Source organism: Vipera ursinii, assembly GCF_947247035.1.
Source record: "Vipera ursinii genome assembly, chromosome: 3".
NCBI lineage: Eukaryota > Metazoa > Chordata > Lepidosauria > Squamata > Viperidae > Vipera > Vipera ursinii.
The window spans coordinates 45,446,056-45,473,406 of NC_139516.1; the positions used below are offsets into that span (position 1 = coordinate 45,446,056).

The 27,351-nt window shown below is 38.5% G+C and overlaps 1 protein-coding gene across 1 annotated transcript in view; it reads left to right on the forward strand.

Moving 5' to 3' along the window:
* Positions 1–27,351, forward strand: part of PIK3C2B (phosphatidylinositol-4-phosphate 3-kinase catalytic subunit type 2 beta) — a 103,790-nt gene that overhangs the window by 69,152 nt on the left and 7,287 nt on the right. The window contains exons 15-28 of the mRNA XM_083359217.1: positions 7,828–7,970; positions 12,503–12,691; positions 13,071–13,164; positions 14,974–15,068; positions 17,470–17,650; positions 18,875–18,982; positions 19,279–19,371; positions 20,227–20,356; positions 21,787–21,923; positions 22,507–22,676; positions 24,935–25,091; positions 26,067–26,176; positions 26,350–26,551; positions 26,703–26,827. Coding sequence (XP_083215343.1) covers positions 7,828–7,970; positions 12,503–12,691; positions 13,071–13,164; positions 14,974–15,068; positions 17,470–17,650; positions 18,875–18,982; positions 19,279–19,371; positions 20,227–20,356; positions 21,787–21,923; positions 22,507–22,676; positions 24,935–25,091; positions 26,067–26,176; positions 26,350–26,551; positions 26,703–26,827 — 1,934 coding nt within the window. The remainder of the gene's footprint in view (positions 1–7,827; positions 7,971–12,502; positions 12,692–13,070; positions 13,165–14,973; positions 15,069–17,469; positions 17,651–18,874; positions 18,983–19,278; positions 19,372–20,226; positions 20,357–21,786; positions 21,924–22,506; positions 22,677–24,934; positions 25,092–26,066; positions 26,177–26,349; positions 26,552–26,702; positions 26,828–27,351) is intronic.

The following is a 27,351-nucleotide window of genomic DNA, read 5'->3' on the forward strand; positions in this document are numbered from 1 at the left end:
TACGCAAGCACAAGGCAACATACGCCGCCATATTGATCAGCTCAGACCCAGACAACCACCACACAATTCTGGGCAACCAACCAATGCCAGCATACAGCTCCCACCGGAAATGCTGCCTATTCCAAACCAGGAAGAAGAACACCAAAACGAAGACCCGGAACCTCACCACCCTCCACCCCTTCGCCACTCAAACAGGAATCGAAGACCACCCACCTACCTAAAAGACTATCAGTGGGCAGGTTCAAACATCCAAGAAGACGGAAACGCACCAGGGGAGGGGTAAGGGGTGTGTTATATACGTAAACAATCCCCTGAGAGAGATGTATATATGTTAACTGTTCAAATAATACGGCAGCAGCAAGCGTATAAACTAAAAGCAGCCTGACAAGAAAACACGCGGGAACTTTGACAGCTGTCAAAGTTCCCCGCACCGCGCAGGCGCCACCACTGACAGCTCGCGGCTGTCAAACGCCGGACTACGAAGAAGCCTGAGCTGTCAAAGCGTCCACCGTACAGCGCAGGCGCAACCACTGACAGCTCGCGGCTGTCAAAACACCAAGACACGCGGAAGCCGGAGCTGTCAACAAAAGACGACGCGGATTGGTCCCTGCCTGACAGGGCGCCAAAATAAACACCGCTGATTGGTCCTCACTACCAGCTGCCGGCTATAAAAGCCGGACGAGTTATTCTATGTTTGCCTTTGCTCTTAAATAAATCTGTTGTTACTAGCCTGTCGTCCCGAGTGGTCCTTGGCTACTTCAGAAGGCAAGGTAGATGTTGTTAAAATGAAGTCTTGGCAGATAGAGAGGGAATCCAGCTGGGCTGGTTTTGGAAAAAAAAATCTTCTCTCTTGGGCCATATCATATATCACACCACTGACTTGGAGTAAAAATGAGAGCATCTGACCTCACCCTTCTTTGCTCCATTTACTTCCCTTCCCTGCTGCTGCAATTCTCTGACCAGCTTATTCAGTATAGATTTATTTGGCCTGCAACTGAGCAGTTAATTTTACTTTTCCACAGTTCCTTACAAATCCATTGCCTTCTTCATGAATTAACGTATTGTTTTTATCAAAGCTGCTACTAGTTGTGTGTTGAGCATGCTATAAAAAAAAGAATGCATTTGTGTGGGCATCACATCTTTATTCAGAACTGGATCTGGTTGCGACTTTCTAACCCACAAAAAACCTGATTGCATCTCCCATCTTTTATCTTCCTCAACTCAGAGGAATAACTTATTAATCTATATAACAGCAAAAAGGCTCAGATTCCACAAGAATGTTAAGGTCTTTGGCAGACCGAGGCAACCCTAAAACACTGACATTTAACTTCAATTTGATTTTCTAAGCAGTTGCAAAGATGAAGTGAGCAAAAAGCTAACTAAAGTGACACTGACAGAAAACAAAGGGTAAATATGAAAGAATAAGGATGTGAGTTCAAATTTGAACCTGTTGTTGTTAGCTGCGCAGTCGTGTCCGACCCATTGTGACCCTATGGACAACGTTCCTCCAGGCCTTCCTGTCCTCTACCATATTCTGGAGTACATTTAAGCTCACGCCTACTGCTTTAGTGACTCCATCCAGCCACCTCATTCTCTGTTGTCCCCTTCTTCTATTGCCCTCAATCTTTCCCAGCATGAGGCTCTTCTCCAGTGAGTCCTTCCTTCTCATTAGGTGGCCAAAGTATTTGAGTTTTAGCTTTAGGATCTGGCCTTCTAAAGAGCAGTCAGGTTGATTTCCTCTAGGACTGACCGGTTTGATCGCCTTGTAGTCCAAGGTATTCGCAGGAGTCTTCTCCAACACCATAGTTCAAAGGCCTCAATTCTTTGGTGCTCAGCCTTTCTTATGGTCCAACTTTCACTGCCATACATTGCAACTGGAAAGACCATAGCCTTGACTATACACACTTTTGTTGACAGGGTGATGTCTCTGCTTTTTAGTGTGCTGTCTAGATTTGACATGGCTTTCCTCCCGAGGAGCAAGTGTCTTTTAATTTCTTGGCTACAATCCCCATCTGCAGTGATCTTGGAGCCCAGGAAAATAAAATCTGTCACTACCTCCACTTCTTCCCCATCTATTTGCCAAGAATTGAGAGGGCCAGATGCCATGATCTTGGTTTTCCTAATGTTAAGTTTCAACCCAACTTTTGCACTCTCCTTCTTCACCCGCAACAAGAGGCTCTTTAGTTCTTCTTCACTTTCTGCCATTAGAGTGGTATCATCTGCATATCTTAGGTTGTTGATATTTCTCCCGGCAATCTTAATTCCAATTTTTGATTCATCTAGCCCTGCCTCTCTCATGATGTGCTCTGCATATAAGTTAAATAGGCAGGGCGACAGTATACAGCCTTGCCAGACTCTTTTCCCAATTTTGAACCAATCAATGGTTCCGTGTCTAGTTCTCACTGTTGCTTCTTGACCCGCATATAGGTTTCTCAAGAGACAAATAAATTGGTCTGGTACTCCCATCTCTTTAAGAACTTGCCACAGTTTGTTATGATCCACACAATCAAAGGCTTTAGCATAGTCAATGAAGCAGAAGTAGATGTTTTTCTGGAACTCCCTAGCTTTCTCCATGATCCAGCATATGTTGGCAATTTGATCTCTAGTTCCTCTGCCTCTTCGAAATCCTGCCTGTACTTCTGGTAGTTCTCGATCCACATACTGCTGGAGTCTAGCTTGTAAGATTTTAAGCATAACTTTACTAGCATGAGAAATGAGTGCAATGGTGCGTTAGTTTGAACATTCTTTGGCACTGCCTTTCTTTGGAATTGGAATGTAAACTGATCTTTTCCAATCCTGTGGCCACTGTTGAGTTTTCCAAATTTGCTGGCAAATTGAGTGTAGCACTTTTACTGCATCGTCTTTTAAGATTTTGAATAGCTCAGCTGGAATACTGTCACCTCCACTAGCTTTGTTGTTGCTCAGCTTTTCTAAGGCCCACTTCACTTCACATTCCAAGATGTCTGGCTCAAGGTCAGTGACCACCTCATTCTGATTATCAGGGACGTTAAGCTCATTCTTGTATAGTTCTTCTGTGTAATTTTGCCATCTCTTCTTAATCTCTTCTGCCTCTGTTAGGTCCCTGCCATTTTGGTCCTTTATCATGCCCATTTTTGCATTAAACATTCCCTTCATCTCTCCAATTTTGTTGAAAAGATCTCTGGTCCTCCCTATTCTATTGTTTTCTTCTATTTCTTTGCACTGTTCATTTAAGAAAGCATTCTTATCTCTTCTAGCTTTTCTCTGGAATTCTGCATTCAATTGGGCGTATCTTTCTTTTTCTCCCTTGCCTTTTGCTTCCCTCCTTTCCTCAGCTATTTGCAAAGCTTCCTCAGACAGCCATTTTGCTTTCTTGCATTTCTTTTTCTTTGGGATGGTTTTATTTGAACCTACTCTGTTGCAATTATTTTCCACCCTGGTTACAATTGCCAAAATGCATTACACTTTTTAGAGTAATGTAAATTCTGTTAGGGAAGAATGGTCCAGAAGATCTACTGAATGTAAATCATGACTGTCTGGCCAGTGTTTTACATTGATAAAAATCACTTGTATTTACTGCAAGCTGGACGTATAGAAACAAATGAAGTAGCAACGGTACTGTTTTGCAATGATATTTGGGAGGCTTATGACTTTGTGCATCTTGAAGAAGTGAGTAGAACTCTCCATCATATAAACCCCACTAGGTGTGGACTTACTAATGGCCCCTCTTGGTTGATTAGAATAGCCAAGGAGAGGACAATATAGCTAAGTTAGATCCTAGCTATAACTAATGCCTCCTGGCAGGAGGGTGATGTTCCAATAGTCTTGAAAAAACAATCATACGGTAGTCCTATATCCTCCATCACCCTTTGAGAAGAAGATTGTCAAGAAAGTGTTGGAACAACTATTACAAAGTATTTTGGAAGACGTGGATTGTCTGGAATTCAGGGCATGGGATAGTGGGCAGCAAAAGAAAGATTATCTTCACTCACTGTTTCAAAACTTGACCACAGTATCCTTTTGGAGCATTTCTAAGGGTTGGAAGTGGGGGGCACCATAATGTGATCATTTTTTTTTCAGAATGGGCAGATACAATAAGAGTTTAGCCCTCAAATGCTCCAGGATGAGGTGTACTAGAGAGGTGCACTAGTCTTTCTCATACTGTTTTAATACCTACATAAAGTCATTGGAAGGTAACCTATCAATTTGGGATGAAGTATCATCAATATGTTTTAATTTTTTGTATTCTGCTTATGGTGCAGAGATTCGGTTGATTGTGGCAAGTTAAACGTGTTTTATGTGTGTGAGAGAGAAAGAGGGAGGGAAAGAAAGGAAAGAAAAAGAAAGAAGGAAGGAAGGAAGGAAGGAAGGAAGGAAGGAAGGAAGGAAGGAAGGAAGGAAGGACGGACAATATCAAGTTATATAGTGCCTCCTTGCATTGAATGGGAAATGTAATAGATGGCTTGAGCCAATGCTTGCAGACTCCTGTGTTGGAAAATGGGGGAAAAAATTAAATCCCAATCCAAGCAAGACAAGGGAGCTATTAACTGAGAAAGCTACTGACTCTAGGACAATACAATAAAAGAGCAAACTCATAATCTATAGTTCCTCTTGGAATCATAGCTCTTGCTACAGGAGCAGGTGGTGATTGTGAGTTGGGGGTGGGGGCACGAAGGGAGGCTCAGCCAATCTCAATGTATACATGGTTGTACTTTGACAATAAAGGTTCATTCAGCTGTTAAAGGCAGAGTCCAGGAAAGACATTGACCAACTTTATCTGATATTCCAGTTGCAGCCTTTCCAAGAACAGAACAAACTGAGTATTTTCACTCATATCCTTGCCACCTTTTGCTTAGATTGCTGTATTTTGCTCTACATGGGGATATGTTTGAAGACTACTCAGAAGCTTCATTTGGTGCAAAATGAAGTTACGTGTGTGCTTACTAGTCGATCTCAACCTTGCCTTCCCACATACTATAGGAGCTGGATTAGTTACCAGGTTATTTCCAAGTGTGTTTTCCATCTGTGGCTTAGATCCTTGGCCTTTTGGAGATCACCAGTCCCAGGTAAATACAGTTTATCCAATTTTATTTATTTTATTTATTTTAATCCCATTTATATCCCGCCCTTCTCCGAAGACTCAGGGGGGCTTACAATTTTAAGCACAAACCAATGTGCTTAGCAATAGCCTTCATTCTATGTATATGCCTGCTTATTAGGGCTTTCGCCCCCCTCCCCCAAGCAGCATTATTACAAAGTCAGCTTATTGCCCCCAACAATCTGGGTCCTCATTTTACCTACCTCGGAAGGATGGAAGGCTGAGTCAACCTTGAGCCTGGTGGGATGCGAACCTGCACTAATTGCAGGCAGCTGGTGTTACTTAAGGAAACATTAGTCCACTGCTCCACCAAGGCTCTATCTATCAATCTAGATAAATATTTTATTTATTTATTTATTTTAATTCCATTTATATCCCGCCCTTCTCCGAAGACTCAGGGCGGCTTACAAGCTGAAGTTACCAACCCAACAGAAAGTACAGTGGGATAAGACACAGAAGTGAGCATTCTCAGTGGGGACATTCTATCCATAAGGAAAGTGGGGGCTGCTATTCTCCTGGCCATCTGGAGACATATCAGGATAATTTTCATGGAAGATCTTTGAGATTGAATACCTTGAGCCAATGCTGGAATGTGAGAATTGTTTAATGTGTTGTTGCATATTGTTAGAATGCAGTTATTGAAGTGATCTGTTATATAAATGCATGAATATTCAAATTTCATGTTTATAGCTGGTTGTAATTCTTTCAACATTCTAAACTAGCATTAACTAATTGTTATACTGTAGAAGAAAAGGGGAGGATTGAAGTTAAAATTTACTTTTGACTTTCTAGTGAAATTACAAAGACTCAAAGTAGGGATTCTAATCCAAAGGTTAATCGTTCTTAGCCACAGTGCTACATTAGTTTTCCAAAGTTACTTGACCATTCTGGGGCCTTCTTAATAAATAGGGCCATACACTTAAACCCTAAATTATTTATTTAGTCTGCTTGTCTGTCTAACAGATTATTTTATATTTCACCTATTTATGTAAAAGAAATCATGAAGATGATATGTCTGTCTAGGACATTTTTATGCCTCATATCTGCAGGAAGACTGGACACAAAGAACAACTGCACATTTGTGGTCAGTTAGATTAGCATTTACTGTGGAGACAGGTCTGTTGGTGTACTCAGTGCTGAATAATACATTCTTTTTGCATATGGTGTGATGTGTATTGCTAGATTAGTGGTTGCGCCAAATGCAGAGTGCAGATTAAACTTGGCAAATCAATACTCATCTAGTTTTGTGCTAATATGGTGAATCACCGTTTGAATGCATGGTCTCTGGTTGCACAGTCATTTGATTCAGTGTTTGCAGTTTCCCTAGTAACATTAGTGTGGTCAGGCTAAAAGGATAGGCGGTTTGGCTTTAAGCCTTTCTTTGATTCTTCTTCCTGGTTTATTCTTTGGTGTTCCTAGTCATCAAGCAGCTCCCAGAAACTGGAAACTGGGGTAGCTTGGCTTTACATTATTATTATTATTATTATTATTATTATTATTATTATTATTATTATTATTATTATTATTATTATTTTATTTGTATACCGCCCTTCTCCCTGAGGACTCAGGGCGGTGAACAGGGCAATACATATTAAAAAACAAGATACAAAAATTAAAAACGATTAAACAAATGCCCATGAATAAGTTAAAACACATTAAAAATAGATTAAAACAGATTAATACAACCCAACCCCATCCCATCAGGCCAGGCCAGCTTGTTCAAAAAGGTAGGTTTTGAGATCGCGCCGGAAGGAGCGGAGGTCAGGCGCCATCCGGAGCTCGACCAGAAGATGGTTCCATAAATCCGGCGCGCCCACAGAGAACGCCCTCCCCCTGGGGGCCACCAGTCGACATTCTTTGACCGGTGGCACCCTGAGGAGGCCCTCTCTGTGGGAGCGCACTGGGCGGAGGGAAGTTGACGCCGGCCGCAGGTGCTCCCCAAGTATTCCGGGCCCATGCCATGTAGGGCTTTGTAGGTCATTACCAACACCTTGAATCTCACATTAATCCTATAACATTAATCCAACTCAAATCACTTTTGCCCCTGTCTTTATTGCTTTGAAGAAAGTTTACTTTTAAAAGCACTAAATATGAGAGAAGGACAAGTATAAAAGCGCTACAGTAATTGTCTGGTTTAAAATGGTTTAAGTGGAAATACATAGTGCTACATCTTGACTCCCATTACTAGGAAGGGGCCATGTACTAGTTAACTATTTTTACCAGAGACAATCTATAAGATGGGTTAGATTCAGAATTACAGTGCATAATGTAACTCAGGTCAATATACTGACCTGCACATTATACCTTCTGAAATGAATAAATAATGAACAAACTTGCATGTTTTGGTAAGGAAGAGACCAGGGAAATGGAAAAACAGTAACATATTGCTTCAATTGCAAGAAACCTTTTTCAGAAGTTACAGTATTTGTAATTCTGTAGATGTTCATACTACACAGATATAAGGATAAATTAAGCAAGGTGAATAATTTAAGCTTCTAATTTTTCCCCTTTTCTGTGAGACGTGTTACAATCTCTGTGCTATCTAAATTGATACTCAGATTGGTAATATTCTAATACAACTAGAGAAAGCTAAGATGCTTTCAGGCTAGCTTCATGAAGTGACATGGGAAAAGATTGCTTGCAGTTAGATTTCCTTATAAATCAAGTGCATACATTTCTAATATATAAAAAAAACATTTTTGGATACTGATCAAGTCTCTGTCCTATTCTCCTCTCTCTTTCTCTTGCAGATTGACTTTCCCAGCTCATCATTTGAAATTAAGTTTACCAGCCCACCAGCAGCAGATTTCAGTCCTAAGTACAACTTCAACACTCTCTTTGAGGGAGACCAGCGGAAACTAAAGGAGGTTATGCAGAAGGAATCACTTTATTGGTGAGAGGATGGCTTCTGATCCATGTCCATCCAGGCTGTTGATGAAAGACAGTCTGAAATATTCATATTTTTGAGTAAACCAGATGACCTCAGAGAAGGAAGGTTGAGTGGAAAACTGCCACTCCAGCATAAGTCCTGCCTCCTTACCCAGAAGCACCCATTCTCTGTTCAGAAGGAAGTGGCAAGCAAGTGCTATCCACCTTCCTCTGCAAGAAGTGGCTTCAGATGCCCTTTGTTTTTTGCCAGTAAAAAAACACAGGTGCCAAGTAATTTTTAATCAAATGTAGTTAGAAAAGGTGCTGCCAAATTCCTTCAATTTTTTTTGCTACCATAAACTAACATGACTTTCCTCCTTTTATGGCCAAACTCTTAAGCTCCCCATTTTACCTCGGAAACCCTTCTCCCCAAAAATAGATCTTGAAACATAGCTCAGAAGATGCCATCAGGCAACTAAAATTGCACATTTCTCCTTAAGACCAGGGCTTTTTTTCTCATAGAACGCTCAGAACGGAGTTCCGGCACCTTTTTTGGATGGAGCCTTGTAGGGTAGGCAAGGCGGGTTGTATGACATGTGTGAGTTCCGGCACTTTTTTCTTTTACAAAAAAAAGCACTGCTTAAGATAATGTGTCCATCTTGCTGTTAACATGTTTCCCTTTTCTGTCTAGAATTACTTAAACAAGGCTAGTTAGATATTTAGGTGGTTTGTGTTTCTCTTCCCAGCTAGCCTCATATATTATGGGAACAGTGGGGCACAGTGTTGTATGTTTCAGCCTTCTCAACCTGCAGAACTCCATACATTTTGATCTACAGTTATCACTGTCCGCAGCAAGCACAGCCAACAAGGACGTTTATCTGCAAACCAGCATTCAGAAGCATGCAGAGTTGAATGGGTTCCATTCTTTCACTAAGAATGCTTCCTTTCCACAAAATATCTGTTGAAGAAATCATTTCTTCCACCTGCCAGCTTTGTTTTTACTGGAACTAAGCAGCCCTTCTTAGTTTTATAGCATCTTTTCCCCTACAGGTAGGAAGATCAGGTAGCATGAACTGCCCATGGAACTACTATTTTTACTTTACCCAAAAGCATGTTGTACATTCAATTGGATCAGGCAGCAAGGGAGTTAATCCCATTCATTTTTTTTTCAGGGTGCATACTTTGGGAAAGAAACACCCATTAACAGGAAATCCAGACTTGGGCCATCAGTTGTCCCCTTTCATTCATGGAAGGAGGAAGATTATGATATATGTATATGTTGAGGCAATGATTTACAGAGTAACATAAGGTAAAAAGAGAAGTTTCCTATCCTGAGAAACATCTACGCTAAAAGCCCACAGTAAGAGTTCAAAAGGATAAAAGTACCACAGAATTAAATTAAAAACTACCGATGACCCGACGCAAGTGATAGTGAACTTTTTGGGCTTGATGTGTCAAAAATTAAGACAATGCTTACCTTGAATTTGCTCATGTGTTATACATGAGCAAATGTCATGTGTCATACACCTCACCGCCCAAAACCAAAGAGGTCTCTCTGGACATTCTCCTCGGAACTCTCCTCTCCAGACCTTCTGGAAGTCACAAGGGCCCTGCTCTTTTGAGCCTCAGAAAATCATGTGATTGGATGCCTCAGAAACTATGTAAGAGCAAGTCCCTCTCACGTGTTTCTCAGACTGTCTGGAGGTCTGGTGTGCCAACAAAAATTTCTTAGGCTCACCATTACTGGCCAATGTTCTGGTTTCATCAATCAGAAATGGAATTTGAAGAGAAGATTTTCAATATGGTGCCCTCCAAATGTTTTGGAATTACAATTCTTGGAATTTCCAACCTTATTTTCAGTTATTTTGAGTTTTCAGTTATTGAGCATGGTGGCTGAAAATTCTGGGAATTCCCCAGCTTGGGCCAATTTATAATGGTAGCCTTGAGTTATAGTCTCTGCACACATTTCTAACTTTTTTGCTTGTGGCGTACTCTGTAGATTTGGATGCTCTAGTGTTGCTCTATATTTAAAGGACCCTTCTTCTAAAAATTCCATTATTCCCTTACATGTTATTATTTTTATTACAACACACAGTGTTCTTCTATGGAACTTGTCTCTTAAAATGAGGTGAACCTGTAACAAGGGAGTTTTGTAATTAAAGGCAACCAGCCCTTCAAAGTTTAATAGCTCTGTGCCTCTTCATGTTAGACAGTCTGGTGTTGCAATTACATTTTTATTACTTCCCCTACCACCACCATTATCATAAATCAGGTTGGGGGGAGTAAGGGGGAAACAATACTTAGAACAGTGGAAATTCAGTAGATGGAGTATTGTCTGCGCTATAAAAACAGTAAATGGAAGAGGCTATTATAAAGATAAGGGGTAGATTGGAAGCAACTACAGTCCCTGTTTCTCTAAGCTGTTAACTGAAATGTCTTTTGGAAAAATATTTATGCTAGGTGGTATGATCATATCCATTAAGTTTTTACTATCTCCATAAATTTTTGCCACTGTACTTGCAATGTCTCTATATTTTAAGTGGAAGCAATTGTTCAGTGGTGTAATGTGGACCAAACTAGCCTTTCCTGATATTGCACAGGAGGCAATCAAACATAATTTCCTGTCTGTTCTGGGTCATTGCTAGGGTGGGAGTTTCTCATGGGTGGGCAACATTTTCACTCTCCATCTTTGTTCTGGCCCCAGTGAATTAATTTCCTGGACACAACTAAAGAACACTTGTGAGAACAGAGGTAGCATTATTATATGTGGTTGCCCTTCCTATCTAGCTTTGCCAAGGCCTCTACAAGCTGCTTCCCCTCTTTTTCAAGTAACAATGCAATTGGGTTGAAATAGATGGATCTGGATCCTAACCACAGCCTATTCTAACCATGAACTCCCTCCAGAGTTTCCCTGCCTTTACAGCACAGAAAGCTTGATCCCCCAGGAATGGAAAAGAGTCTCCACCCCAGGAAACTGTTTCCATGAGTTTCAGTTGGAATGTGTTGAGAGAGATGGCCTTTCCCTCACTGCTGAATAGCCACTGGTCAGAGTGGCTGTTTAAGCTTCAACCCCTTCTCCCAAAGGAGGTCACCGATTTCAATAAAATGTGCATATACTAGTTGATATGCAGGGATGCAGAGATAGAAGCCATTATTTTAATTACAAAATGCATAAAATGTATCAGTCCATAAGGACTGCTTTCAGTGGGATTTGATTTGGACCATATAAACAATAAACAATATCTATGAGCATCGGCAGAACATGTTTTCCTCTTCAGTATGTACAAACCATTGCCAGTCACATAAAATGAGGATGAACAGATCTTCTGAGATACAATCTGCTGTAGTTTTTGAGTAATCCTGATCCTCATACAGGAAATGTAACCTATGTTACTCCATTTAGAAGCATATTGTTGAACTGTCAATGTGAAATTGTGGAAAGGACAAGGCAGAGTTGTATGCAAGACCGGAGATTGTTTACTCTATGGAATGACCCCCATTACATGTAGTCCTCAACTTAGAACCACAATTGGGAGCAAAATTTCCATTATAAGTTGTTGTAGTCATAAATCGAGTCAAACCTATTTTATAACAATTTTTATGGTGGTCAGTAAGTGAATCACATGGTTGTTAAGTGAATCCAGCTTCCTTAATGGGCATTTTTTGCCAGAAATCTTCACCAAAAAAAAGGTTGCAAATCATCATCAAGTGACTGCAGGATGCTGCAACCGGTTAGTTGCCAACTGGTAACTTTGGGATTGGGATCACACAACACTCCCACAACTAGTGTAAGTACAGATAGTAAGTCACTTTTTAGAAGGATGTCACAAATTTGAACCTTCGTTAAACAAATGGGTGGTAAGTCAAGGACTCCCTGTACTTGGAAGCAGCTTCTTCGTGAACTTTGTACATGAGGTGATTGACTGCAGCTTTTTTCTTCAGCAGCCCTTTGGGAAGACTGTCCTTTTAATCCCATTAGATAGGAGAGAGAGTTGCTTCATGGTCTCTCATTAGCCATCTGATCCTGTCTTTTTTCTTGGAGAGAAAATGATTTGGCTGCTAATTGAAATAGAATAGGATATTTCCACATGAATTTGCTGCTCTCTGGTGGTTATACATGGCAACAGGATCTTTGTGATCCCCTGTGAACCAATCTCACGGTATTTTTCTGCAAATAAAAATTGTATGATCAAATGGCATAATGGCTTTATATACAGTCTTGATAGCATATAACATTAAGGTCACCTACAATGCATGTCACATTTTCTCAGTATGATACAGAGATTAAAAAAAAAGCCAATCCCTATTCATGCATTCATAATCTAGTAAATATGATGGAGAAGAGAATGGGGGTAGCAACACAATACAACAAACAGTTCTTGAAGTTGTAGGAGCCAGCAGTCTAATCTTGACAGGTGAGTCTGTGCTTTTAATCTAAAAGCAAACCAAATATTCACTTTGTCCATCAGACGTCTAATTGCATAGTTGTGAAAAAAATCATGTAAATGTTATTACATGGAGATTATTTGCTTCTCATGTTTCTTTCTCTTATCCCAGGCTAACTGATGCAGACAAAAAGAGATTATGGGAGAAGCGTTATTACTGCCATTCTGAGCCGGGTTCGCTGCCTCTGCTGCTTGCTAGTGCCCCAAGCTGGGAGTGGGCCTGCTTGCCTGACATCTATGCCCTGTTGAAACAATGGACATACATGAATCATCAAGATGCCCTTGGACTCTTACATGCAGGGTAAGTAAGAAATGTTCAAAGTGCACAGTGAACAAATAGGGTGATCCTTGTGGGCTTCTTGTCTAGATGGTTGATTTGTGAGAATTTTGTATTATTTTTCTGGATAGTTGATTTTCATATTGCTTACATATTACTATTTTTAAATTACGTACTACAGTATAGGCTACAGCAGAGGAATCCCATCTTCTTGGTTGTGAGATTGTGAAAGCATGTTGCGGTTGTAATAACAGCTATGAGGGGAGGGTTGGCATGGTGGCACAGATTGCTATAAGAGATGGTATCATATTGGGGGTTCAGTGGGTTGTAGATATTGTTGAAAATTATTCTCATTTTGGGGCTTGTACATTTGTTATAAACTCTCTTACTGATATGGCTTCAGGTTCCCAGATCAGGAAGTGAGAAGGACGGCTGTACAGTGGATTGATTCGATAACTGATGCTGAGCTATTAGATTATCTGCCCCAGTTGGTACAGGTGAGTCGATGTGCTTATTGAAAGAAGTGCCATGGCTTTAGCTGGGAAATTATTGCTATCAATTTGAGAACATGCCTACGAATGGCTTGCAACTCAATACAGGGTTATGTTTAGCAAGGAAATTGCTATGTATTTTTGTTCTCCTAGGGTAGCATTTCTCTAAATGATAAGGAATGTCATAGCTTCCAAAATTTTCAGGATGGTTGCTATGCTGAGAAATCAGTTGTAATAAGCTTATTTTGACCAAATAAGTCTGCTAAAACCCAGATATTTTTATAAGTAGATCAGGGGTGTCAAACTCGATTTCATTGAGGGCTGCATCAACATTGTGGTTGCCCTTGGGGGGAGCGTGGCTGACTGGGTGGACATGGCCAAAGTGGTCACGGCTGACTGAGTGGGCTTGGCCGGGGCGGGCATAGCCACCTCAACATTGCTCGTGTCACGGCACCTGTGGAGGCCGGGCAGGGTTTGGGGGAACGGGTGGAGTGATGGCCGGGAAGCTCATTCCACAGGGTGAGATGAGTCAAGGCAGGGGGCAGGGCAGGGGTGCTGCCACTATGGGGTGAGGCAAGGTGAGGGGGTGGGGGGCTGCTGCTGGACACCATCGGCCCCCACTGGTCATCTTGGTCCCCTCGCGGGTCTTGCCCTTGGCACACGTGGGGAGCGCGTTCCCCTTGTATACCCAATGCACTGCCAGCAGCTTGACCAGCGGCAACTTGCTCTAAACCGCAAGCAAAAATAGGATGGAATAGGTATATTTGGCGGTCCGCATCATGTGCCTCCCCCCAACTCTACCTGCTGCCAGTGCTGTGCCTACTGCTGGAGGGCTGGCCCAGTGGTCGCAGCAGGCTGTGGAGCGTCCGTGTGGGTGGGCCGGTCCCTTGCTGTCTCTGGGGCAGCCCTGCAAGCCAATATGTGACCCAGGGGTCTTGTGTTTGACATGACTGAAGTAGATCATATCTTTCAGATCATACTTTTATATTCTGCATTGAACTCAGAACACATTTTGTTTGGGGCTTTTGCTTTCATAGTTAATAGTTTTCAGTTTCCTTCTTCCGTGCTCTGGCACAGGATGGGCAAGTTCACAAGTAGCCCTCATTTTGCAGTGCCAGATCATCCCTAACAAAGGTCAGCAGTAAAATATAAAAATTTAGCTTCACGGGTTTGTTTTTACTTTTGAGGCTAGAATAAGATAGTTGGAGAGATATTTTGCCTCTGCAAGATAAATTATATTGATTTCTACTCTAACCTCCTCCAAGGCTGAGATAAATAAAAAAACAACGTTCAATTCTCCCCAGCTAGAAAGATCTTGAGAACATTTTCTCCCTGTCCCTGCAACTAAAATAGATTTTAAAAATTAAAATAAAATAAAGCTTCTTTCCACTAAGAAGCTATTGTCTTCTGTATGGTACATCTGGATGTACCATATTCCCACAGCTATAATACAGATTGGATTTATTCCTCCTACAGTTGCTAAAATGACAAAGGTAGTCTGTGTGTGGGTATGTATGTATAAATATTTTTTACTTTTTACTGTGCTGTAACAACTCTGGTTGTACAATCATAAAGGTGCTATCATGTTTTAAGTGTCCCCTCTTTTTAAGTGTAAAGAGTAAAGTAGTAATAGCATTCCATTAATGGATGTTTATGAGTGTCTCCTTGGGGTCTTTCCAAGCAGTTTATTGGGGAAAGCAATTTGCATTTTCTTGCATTGTGCATCACTGCCATGCTTTTGTAGCTTACTGCATATTTTATAGCTTGTATCTCTTTTTTTCCCCTCTGGGAAACCAATTTGTTTTCTTTTTCTAGGCTCTCAAGTATGAATGCTACTTGGACAGTCCCTTGGTGCGGTTTCTTATGAAGCGAGCCATCTGTGATCTAAGGATCACCCACTATTTTTTCTGGTAATATTGGTGGGCATAATGAGGAAAGAATGAGACACATAAGAGAATAACTGCTGCTAGGAAAAAAGGAGACTCTAATTGCATTGTTGCTAGTAGACTGCAATGTTGTTCCATACTACTTTTTTTATTCCTTAACGGATATTGCCCACTAATTATTAGGCTTAGTTCTTTGGAAAGATTTTTATCTACATATATAATACATAGGGATGTTTCATATAATTCATGTTCTGTGGATTTCTTGATGGTCTTTGAATTTGGTTATTTACTTGCAAACATTTTATTACCCTAGTAGGTCATATAAGTATGAGTGATGATGAGGCATGTTGTAGTTTGCCCTGATAATTTGGAAAGGGGCATAGTATTTACACCCCTAAACTATGAAAAACAGCAGAGCAAATTACTGTATGTGAAGAGGCAACAAACAGACAACTAACCTCATGCAGGCTTACAAGTTTGTTCAGTGACTGAAGCTACAATGGCACTGAAAAAAGTGACTTATGGCTGTTTTTCACATGACCATTGCAGTATCTCCCTGGCAACTGACTCATATTTATGATGGTTGCAGTGTCCCAGGGTCATGTGATCACTTTTTGTGACCTTATGACAAACAAATGGAGAAGCCAGATTCACTTAACAACTGTGTTACTAATTTAACAATAGCAGTGATTCACTTAACAACTGTCTTCATGAAAGCAAAGTTGATGACGATAGCAAAAGTCAAAGGACCTTGACCTTTATCTCTACAGAGAAGGAAAGAACAGACGACCACCCACATGTGCTCCAGATGCTGATCCTTGCAAGGAGAACAGGACATGGTTAATAGGCAATTTCACTTGGAACCTGCCTATTAACCATTTTAAAGTTATTAGAGCTCTTCAAAATGACAAGTTTAAAAAGTCACCAAATGATTTAACTTGACCTCTGAACAAAGAAAAATTAATTGCAAGCTGACTTTCAGAAAGAATTTGAAATAAATAGCAAAAAGCTAAGTAAGTTTTTGATCTAAGAAAGTTAAAAAACAGATTAAGGCTCCAGTTAAATTTGAAATACTGACGTTTACTATAATATTTTGGAATTAACTATAAAAAATAATTGGCTTTTCTTGGAAGCTAGAATCTAGTAGCTATGGTATCAGTAGTGTCAGTAATAATGTCTGATTATATGGATAGATTATATCCAAAACATATCAATGAGGGAATGACAGATGTGGAGCATGTTTTATCTGAAGACAGAGAAAGTACCTAAAGTGGAATTACAAATGATTGGCTAAGAGAATTATTTGGAAAAGGATGCTTTATTGGATATAGAAAAGAAACTGGCTGGATTTTAGTGGGGAAATGCAAATGACAAACCAAGAGAATGACCTGGAAAATATTTTCTTATTTGATCCACAAAAGAGACATGTTAAAGCCTTGAAGACAATGAGAAAACAAGAACTGAAGAGAAATCAAATCCTATGATAATATTTGAATAAATTAAATATAAGACTGTTAGACATAAAATGAGGTAATATAAAGTTGGTTTATTTGATCAAGGTTAAAATAAGCCATTTATTTGCCAAATTTTGGCAATCCTTTATGGACTTTTTTTTGACATTAGGATTGAAAAGTTAATGTTTATTGATTTGCTTATACAGTGAATAAGGGATGGAATATGGGATTTAGAGATATTTGTAAATTTATTGAAGAATTATCTATATGTCAACTTTGAACATGAGCGTGGCTGCTTTTCAAAGTTGACACTATACTTGAAATGAAGGCTAGAAGTCACCTCTCTATATATTTCTTTTTTCTTCATCATATTCTTTCTTTTCTTTCATTTTTAACTTTTTCCTACTATTTTTTATGTTTAATTTATATTAATTACTTCAATTATAATCAAAGTCCTTAATTAAAATCACATTCTTTTTTAAAAAAGGAGAGAGTGCTAAGACCTCCACAGTTCAACCCTGAGCTACATATATTCTCTTCTATAGTAATTCTTATTCACTTTGAGTTCTATCTTAATGGAATCTGACAATTTACTAAAAAAAAATCTTGTTTCTTCCTTCCTTGGCAGCTTGAGAAGCATTTGATCAAATACCTAAGCAGTTCCAGAACACAAAATATTTAATCCTTTTAATGGCTCTTTGAATCTTTCTCATTATTCATTTTTTATATTCTATTATGCAAATGTTTGGAAAACCCTTTGATCTTCCATTTTCACTTTCTTTTATTATAGCAAATAAAATGTGATTTTAGAGTAAGCCATTGAAAGGAGGGAGCATGTTCACTTAGTCTGTATAGGAGAAGAGAGGGAGAGCTTTTGCTTAGTTACTTCTACTAATGTAGATAATTTGAAGTATGGATCTATTCTACACAAAACATTGCTATTTCCAATAACAAAGTTTCTTTATTCCTAGGCTTCTGAAAGATGGTTTGAAAGATTCTCAGTTCAGCATTCGTTACCAGTACCTGCTAGCAGCTTTGTTATGTTGTTGTGGAAAGGGTCTGCGAGAGGAGTTTGACCGTCAATGCTGGCTTGTTAACACTTTGGCTAAGCTGGCTCAACAAGTCCGTGAGGCTGCTCCATCATCGCGACAGGTATATGGGTTTATGGTGACTGGAGGAAAGAGCAGAGGGGAATAAGAATGATAAACTTAATGTGCATTGGTGAAAGACTACTTATTTAACAAATAGTAGAAATGATGATAGAAGAAAAGGAAATCATTATCTAAAGAATTATCTAACTTCCTCATAAGAAGTTAAGATATGTTTCAACTTCTTTTACAAGGCAGTATGCTATAAATGATGTAATAATACCGGCTGATCAAGATTTATACCCTGCATAATGTTCCCTCTATTTTCTAAGATACGTTTTAATGTTCTTACCTATGTCTATAGGTATCTAGTACAGTATGCTTTGGTCTTGGTTAACTGCAACATGGGAACAGGATCCTAACTTCTTTCCACTGTCTTAACTACATACATTCCAAAAGATTGCAAGTGCTTTAGAAGCTTACCTCTTGGAAGCAGAAATTGCATGGTAGATCCAAGTATTAGTTTACTAATACCTGAATACAAATTTTAATTTGCTACTATTTGGGGATCAAATGGGACTTTTTATTTACAATGACTTCATTTCAACTGAACAACTGTGAATAACAAGAATATGAAAAAAAAACCACTTTCCACATGCACAAGAGTCAATTCACGATTTGGCACATGTGTAGCTTAGTTCAAAGCTATGAATATATAAAATTGCTCATCAAAAGTAATAAGGCCTGGTCTGATGAGTTCACAAATAAGAAAGGCTACTTGTAAACTATTTTAAGTTTTTTTTTCAAAGTTGTCCATAGATCTAATTATTTAGAACTTTTCATGATGTTGTGGCTTGTTTCAGCCAAGTTTCGCACTGTATTAATTTAATTATGGGACTTGTATGCCGCCCTATCTCCCGAAGGACTCAGGGCGACTAACAACAATAAAATAATAAAAACAATGAATACAAATATTAAAAGAGATTAAATTTTACAAAGCCCCAATAAAAACCAATAAAAATTAAAACAAAATTAAAAACCCCATCGTCAGTCCAGGTCGGCCAGTTGGAAAAGGTATGTCTTTAGGTCGCGACGAAAGGACTGGAGATCTGGGGCCATCTGAAGTTCTCAGGGGAGCAATGCTCCCTCAAGCTAATGACAAGAGCAGACACTTTATGGAGAAATGCTTTGTAGAAGTGAAAAATGACCTGGGTTGAAAAGGGACTGGAAAGGGACTTGTAATAAGCTGCAGTTAAGAGCTTACAGTTTTGTTTTGTTTTTCCTTTAGGTGATCCTTCGTGAGGGACTAGACGATGTCAAACAGTTCTTCAATGTCAATGGCTCCTGTCGACTGCCACTTAGCCCCAGCCTGCTGGTGAAAGGAATTGTGCCCAGAGTATGTTGTTGACTACATAATAATTTGCTATACCACATCTTACCTCTTTAGTATGAAAATAATTGGCTTACATCACTTAACCTACCCTATTATTTCTGGTGGCTTTGTTTTACTTGGGCAATAGTAATATCCATGAGGAATAACACAATACCTTTGATCTGATCCTAAATCTGCATTGCATAGTAATTCTTCTCCCAATGCTAGGGATCATCTCCCATATTGCTATGATGCTTGATTGTAACATTAGTTATTCTAATCACCTCCCATTTTTGGTCTCCATTTGTCTTTGCTTGCAGGATTGTTCCTATTTCAATTCAAATGCTGTCCCTCTGAAGCTCTCTTTCCAGAATGTAGACCCCCTTGGGGAAAATATCCGTGTTATTTTTAAGGTAAGCATTAGGCTGGAGTAGTTTAGCTTTTAAGGAAGATGATTGTTATATTAAAATCATTTGTTAAGTGAGTTTTTTCCCATTTTATGACTTTTCTTGGCATGTTTGTTAAGTCAATCATTGCAGTTGTTAAATTAGTAACACAGTTGTTAGGTGAATCTGGCTTCTCCATTGACTTTGCTTGTCAGAAGGTCGCAAAAGATAATCACCTGACCCTGGGACACTGGAACAGTCATAAGTATGAGCCAGTTGCCAAGCATCTGAACGTAAATCACATGACCATGGTGATGCTGCAACTGTCATAAGTGTGAAAAATGGTCATAAGTCACTTTGTTCAGTGCCGTTGTAACTTTGAATGGTCACTAAATGAAATGTTGTAAGTTGAGGACTATCTGTACTATAATAAAAGCTAGCTGTCGAGTTTGCTATTAAGCTAGAATCCACATGACATGGATCTTAGCCTGAGGACTACATTGCCAACTGTTGACTTTGCAGTGCTATGTTCCTGTAATGGTTGGAGCCAAAGCAGAAAGGGAGCAAGGCTAACTATACACATTGCTATATTCACAAGTGTATCTGTGCAGTTATAATCAAGCATATATCCAGATTTTCTCTTGTCCATGTGATGCTGTTTTCAAACTCCCCACCCCCACCCCCAGTTTCAGAGCAACTGTTAGAGACGTGATCGTGATTCTGGGGTAAGTTGGGGTAGACATATTTTTTAAAAGTGAATAGAGATTTAGGTTACATTGCATGTTTTTAAAAGAGGAAAGATGTCTAATAACTTTCTCCTAATATTAATTATTTAAAAGCCCTGTAAATAGTCTGCTTTATATCTTGCTTTTGTTTTCACAGTGCGGAGATGATCTTCGCCAAGACATGCTAACTTTACAAATGATTCGCATAATGAACAAGATCTGGGTGAAAGAAGGTTTGGACATGCGAATGGTCATATTCCGTTGTTTTTCTACTGGCCGTGGTCGGGGTAAGCCTAGATCCAAGTATGAAACGTTTTCAGTTTCCTTTATCTTCCTCACCTATATTTTCAGACTGATAGGATTCTTGCGGAACCATATGGAAAAGTGATTTCAAGATCAGAACAGAATTATTATCTCTTTGAGCAAACTGAGAATACAGAAACTGCCTTGCTAAATTAGTCTGCAGGTATTAATTGCCCAGTATGTCTATTCTTCCTTTGTAAGGCATTGCTATAGTTTTTACTCAAAATCAATCTATTGCTGCCACATTATAACGATGGGTTTATGTTTCCAGTCTTATTTCCTTATCTCTTTTCTATTATCCTTTTCACTGTTTTATTTTAAAATGTGTTTGGAAATGCTTAATGTTTTTGGTATTATAATTACTAGGCAGATTAGAAGTAGCAATAATAATTATTTGTACACAGTATCTGTTAATCAGAATGAAATGTCCCTAAATATGGAAGGTTTTTTCTTAGTTGTTTCATCCATTGAAGACTATATAAGAGTTTATTTCAATAACGTCTGATAGAAAATTATTCCAGTAAGTTGATGCTGAGCACCTGCTTGAGTTTATGAGAGATGCATTCTTTATCTGCAGCAAAGTGTGCCTACAGTTTAGCAGCACAAGAGATGATTAAAGAATTTAGTCTGGATTTTGAATCTGAATCAACAGCTGCTTTCTTAGCAAAAAAGGAAGGTTGTCATTTTTTTGAGCTTCTAAATTGAAGCTCTATTGTTACACAAGAAGGAGCTTGATAACCTCCAGTCCATGTGCTACCTTTGGTAGCCTCCTGCGAAGCCCAGCAGAAGCTGACTAGGTGATTATGGTTAGTCATTGTTCTTCAGACCAACCTATTGTTGTGGGGAGAGATAGGAGAAGGGAACACTGTATATATTGCATCAAACTCTTGAAGAAAAGCTGGGACAGAAAACAAATATAATTGCTTGCCTACATGGTCCTTGGTAGATGAGCAGTTATTTGAAAGCAATTATCTGTTCCATTATAGCACAGTTATGAGGGAAGGTTTTGTGGCTTCCTCTTTCCTTCCAGCAGCTTCTTGATTTCCTGATGCTAATGATATTGAAAAACTAACAGTCTTGGACAGAACAGCTGAGACAGAGGAGAAATCTTCCCCCCTCCCAGCAACTGTTTAAATTACCATTTCCTGCCATCTGAGGGATCTTGGAAGTTCCCTTCCTCTAAATTATCTATTAAAGACTGCCTCAAAGATGTCTTTATACAGTATGTGAGTCTGTCCCCGCCTCCCCCAGGCAGATTTTATGTATGGCCCTGAGATGGTTGTGCATTCCTTCCATTTAATAAAAACATCAACCTAGATACCATTGGACTCTATAGCCCAAGATGTTTGAATGGCAATAAGAATATCTTTCCTCTCCTATAACCAACCACATTTCCATCAATTGTGCATTACAGGGATGGTGGAAATGATCCCCAATGCAGAAACTTTGCGAAAAATTCAAGTACAGCATGGTGTGACAGGTTCCTTCAAGGATCGTCCCCTTGCAGACTGGCTACAGAAGCACAACCCAAAGGAGGATGAATATGAAAAGGTAAAGAAAAGGAACTAGAGAAACAATAAAATCCTTTGCCTGAGAGTCAAAACCACAGAATTATGTGCAGGAATCGTATCAGTATGTTCTCTCTACATTTTGTAATTGTAGTAATTACAAAAAGCAAAATAGAGGCACTGTAATTTAGATTTGTTTATGTGTTTTCAGATGCATTTTTATTTGTTTCCTTTGTACAAATTGGATCAAAAAGAAGCTAGTTTTATTTTATTTGGCATTATAATGGTATTTTAAGTCTCTGAAAATGAGGAGCAATTTTAAGAATAAGTTTTCTCCTTTACAAATTATATCTTAAAATGTTTGGATGCAGTGGTTAGTCACACACATTATTTTAGCAAATGTATTTATTCTGTTAAGTTTATTTGCAGAAAGATTTGTAAATGAGAATGCCAGATACAACTGCATGTCCTCAACTTATTCATATCATGTGTTTTTATTTTCTTCACACATGCACACATGTAACCCCCCTTTCAACATTTAAGAAATCTTTCTCCACCCATTGCTTTATCTAATTTTCCCCACTGATTCTTTTCATAGCTATTCTAAATAAAACTTCATCTTTCAGGCAGTGGAGAATTTCATTTATTCCTGTGCTGGCTGCTGTGTAGCCACTTATGTTTTGGGAATTTGTGACCGGCACAATGACAACATCATGCTCAAAACAACTGGACACATGTTCCACATTGACTTTGGAAGGTTTCTGGGTCATGCCCAGATGTTTGGCAACATCAAAAGGTGAGGGATCTTCTGAAATGCTATTCAAAGACTGCACAGCTGCTTTCAAATTATCAGAGGATTTTCTGAGAGTGCATATTCATTCCCACAAATCATCATGCCTTTTATTTTTTTATTGTATTATTTATTTTCTACTGTATATCCCCATCTCACATAACAATTCTGAGTGGCTTACAACAGGTTATTCTAAAAATTATTATTATTATGGTTGGTCACACAGTCAACCAGAGGTTTAGACTGGGTTTTTAATACTTCATTTATTTCAACTGTACTACTAAAACTCCCATGTTGTTTGTATTCTGTTTGATTGTTTGTAACATTCAGTTGGCAAAACAGTGCATCATGAGGTAACAATTTTTGAATGAACATACCTCAAATGGGTTAATTTACTGCCCACTTCAGCTTCATTGTGAAACTGACAAAGGATGAGAAAGGAAAGTGGGCACATTGGTTTTTCACATAAGAAATTGTTTTCCAGCTGGATGGATTCCTGGAACTACACATGAATACATTCCTAGAACATTCTATTCTATACATTCTAAGGCTTGTATTTATTTTATACATTCAATGCCATAAAGTAAGGGGTACTGTATGCTGAGATTGTTATAGAATTCTTGAGTTGTGCAATCTCTCTGACCTGAACCAGTAATTAAAGTTAAAAAAAAGGTTCTCATAAGCAAATGACGAACTTCGCAAATCTGATTCTGTAGGATGACAGAAGGCAGTCTAAGAATACAATGTTATTAACATGGAAATCACCATAGTTACACTTCAGAGAAAATACTGTTTGATATAGAAATGCAGCTCTTGGCAATTAAATCAGCCCAGAGCTTCTTTTTAAATATTTCCTTTAAAGGGATTCATTTGTAATGTAATACCTAAAATATTTCACTTAGCTGTCTCTCCATTATTTGGCAACAGAAGCGAGGCTAAAATTAATGTGAAAATAGTTTACACAAAATATTATGCTAATATAAGCACAATATATAATTATGTTAATGTTATCCATAGAAATTCAAACTAAATAATGAAACTTAAGTTTTTTCAATATGCTGCCTTAGTTGATACCAAAGAATTGGCTTAGCAGAAGCAGTGGCACACTGAAAATTTATATTTTATGTTAATTAAAACATAATTAACATTAAGTACATAATAAATAATTGATTGCTTTTTCTTTCTGCATTTTAATATGTTTTACAATGCAGCTTTCTGCTTCCATGTCTGTTGTCCTCAGGCAAGGCCTGCAGTTTTACTGGCATTAACCAAGAGTATAAAAAACATTAAAAGAATTCATCAAGAAATGGGAATGCTGGCAAAAGCTTATCTTAATGACTTTGGAGTGTTTTGCCATTTATATATTTATATCCTACTTTTATTATTTTTATAAATAATTCAAGGCAGCAAACATATCCAACATACCTTCCTTCTCCTATTTTCCCTACAACAACCCCCTCTGAAGTGAGTTGAACTGAGAGAGTGACAAGCCCAAGATCACCAAGATGGCTGTCAGGCCTAAGGAGGGGAATGGAATTGAAGTCTCCTGACTTCTAGTTTGGTGCCTTAACCACTAGATCAAACTGGACTAACAATTATTTATTAACAAATTAATGAATGGTCAAACATTTCCTGATATTTCTCTTTGTTTTTGAGATATAAGCATCACGTGATAACCAAAGCTCTTCCACCTCCTTCTAGATGCAAGAGAACCAAATGTTATCACAACAGTAACATGCAACAGAAAAAAAAATCTGCATTCAATTTTCCACCAAAGAAGTTGTTTTAATTTGACAAAATTAACTTTGATTCTAATGCAGCCTTAATTCCCAAATTCCTTTTTATTCTTTTTGTTATTTTTACTATAAGATGAGAAAGAAAAAAATGGATAGATTCAATATTGTGTTGAAAGAGAAGAATACTATCATATCTTTGTATCTGAAAACAATTATTAACAAAGAAAAGCATACAATACTGTAAAAGGTCATATTAGAATAGATGCAAATACTACTGTGCGTTTAATTGATGCCTATGTCTCTAAGCTATTACATAACAATAAAAAAGGAAAATTAAATTCTAATATTGTTTTCTAAATAATATTTCAAAAGTTGATAAAAATCTTGCTTAAGTATGTTTGAATTATAAGTAGGAGTTATTTTATTAACTTACTTGATGAATGAGTGTAATTAGGAATGAAAAAGTAGTAATCCTTGAAGTAACTACATTTAGCCACCTTGAAATATATAGATGTACCTTCTCTATAGGGACCGGGCTCCATTTGTCTTCACATCGGACATGGCTTATGTTATCAATGGTGGTGATAAACCCTCCAGTCGCTTCCATGATTTTGTGGATCTCTGCTGCCAAGCTTACAACCTGATCCGGAAGCATACTCATCTCTTCCTCAATCTTTTGGGACTGGTGAGAGAACATTTCCCCTCTCTATTGCTCATGCCCTTCAGTAACATTGCATCTGTCCAGTCAGCACATTGTAATTGTAATTGAACCCTTCAGGTCTAGTTGATCATTCAGGGTGAGCTTTGGAATTTTGCATGTTCTCCCTTTTTCAAGCTTTGAGCAAAGATCAAGACAGAAAGTACATAATCTCATCTCCAATGATTGTCCTGCCCAAATATTTCTTTTTTATTCCTGAAACCCCAAAGATTAAGGACTTGCTTTTTTATTTTTCCTTAGACTATATTTAGCATTTTTATCCAGCTTCCCAAGGACCTGGGTTACTCAGATGTTGTTGTTTGATAGAGTTAAAGGTATTGTCATGTAAGCTTTTCCAAGTAAAGCTATCTTTGGAATTGACTAATGGTGATTTTGTCAATGCCGTTGGTGTTCAAATGGTGCTCCAATTGTTCTGGATTTGCACCCAAGGCACTCTTGAAAGGATTTGCCAGACATACCTAACAAAAATATCCTTTTGCTAAATCTGATTGATTTAACTATTGATACTATATTTGCTTTCTTTTGTCATAGTCATTTTACTTTATTTGCAGGTCTCTGTATTTTGTGATTTCTCTTGTTCTTTCTCTTCTACTCTGCTGTCTCTAGATATTGCAGTGACAATTATCCAGATTTTTTTGTTGCTCTTATCAACGATTCTAAAGTCTGGGGTATTGAGTGGCAGGTGCTTGTCTGTGAATTCTAAAAATGTTGAAGTCCTTAGTGTCTTCATTTTCTATCACTTTATCTATTTTGTGGTCCCATCATCTTGCTTTCAGGCAAATAGTATTTTTTGCATGTTGTTATTAACTATTATTAAAGAAAGGCTGGAAATTTCAGGGAGTGGATGTTCCATTTGTAAAACTGGATTGCCCATAGTTCATATTTTCAATAGTTGCACCTCTTCATTTTCCAATGTTATTTTTTTATCTCTTTTGCACTCAGATGCTGTCCTGTGGGATTCCTGAACTCTCTGACCTTGAGGACCTAAAATACGTCTATGATGCACTTAGACCACAAGACTCTGAGGCAGATGCTACCACCTATTTTACCAGGTGAGAAGATATTAGTCTTAACGCTAATAGGGAGTAAAAAAAGTAAGACCCCAAGTATCTGTGTCCCAAAATCTCTTTCACTAACACTGTTCTGGGATCTTTATAAAAATCATAGAGTAGCACAGTCAACTTTATATCACCATATAACTTAGAAGTTTCATCCTTTGATGCAGATTAATAGAATCCAGCCTGGGGAGTGTAGCCACGAAACTCAACTTCTTCATTCACAACCTGGCCCAGATGAAGTTCACAACATCAGACTCCCGGCCAACACTGTCATTTGCCCCCCGTGTACACACAATCAAGACGTCTAGCCGTATCGTTGACATTTTTCTCTGCCGACATGAAAAGATCTTCAATCCCAGCAAAGGATATGTGAGTCCTTTTTATGGCCATTTTGTTAGGGGGCACTGCAGTAAACACAATGCTAGGGCAACTGCTCTAATGCAAGGGATAGTGTATATCAAACACAGAAATATGTGGAATCTGCAGTTGAACCATATGAATTTTCATGTTTGATTTACAGATTTACATTCTGAAAGTGAAACGAGAGCACCCTTCTGAGGTCACATTCATTCAGCGCACATTTGAAGAGTTCCAGGAGCTGCACAACAAGCTACGACTCATCTTCCCCTCTTCACACCTCCCAAGGTCAGTCCCCATTTTGCTTATAACCTTCATTTTTCCTTGATGCTTTACTCAGCCCAAGGAATTAACTGCAATTTCCTGCAATTAATCAGGGAAACTGATTATGTAACTACGTACAATTCTCCATATGTTTTCCTATGTGAAATGCCAGTTTTATAAAAAAAATAAAAAAAAATCAAAATCTAGGAATAAAGTAATAAAAAGGATAATTTGGTTCTTCATCTGTATATTCATGATGAGGCAGTTAGTCTTTTTTCAGGAAGCACATTGTCATTATTATTATCTTCTGGGGTACATAGGAATGAGAAAAGCTGAGATTATTAGATGGGTTTATGTACCGGTATATGACCATATATGCCTATTTTGAGCCTATGTTAAAAATAACCTAAGAAATGCCTTTTTGTGAGGCCAAAAAGTATTTCATTCTTGGATGTTTGTGAGGATGGTTCCTTCTTAATAGCATACAGTAGTGTTGCAAGCAATCCTAACATAATACCTTTCTTTTCATTGTTTTTTTTTCTGGGACA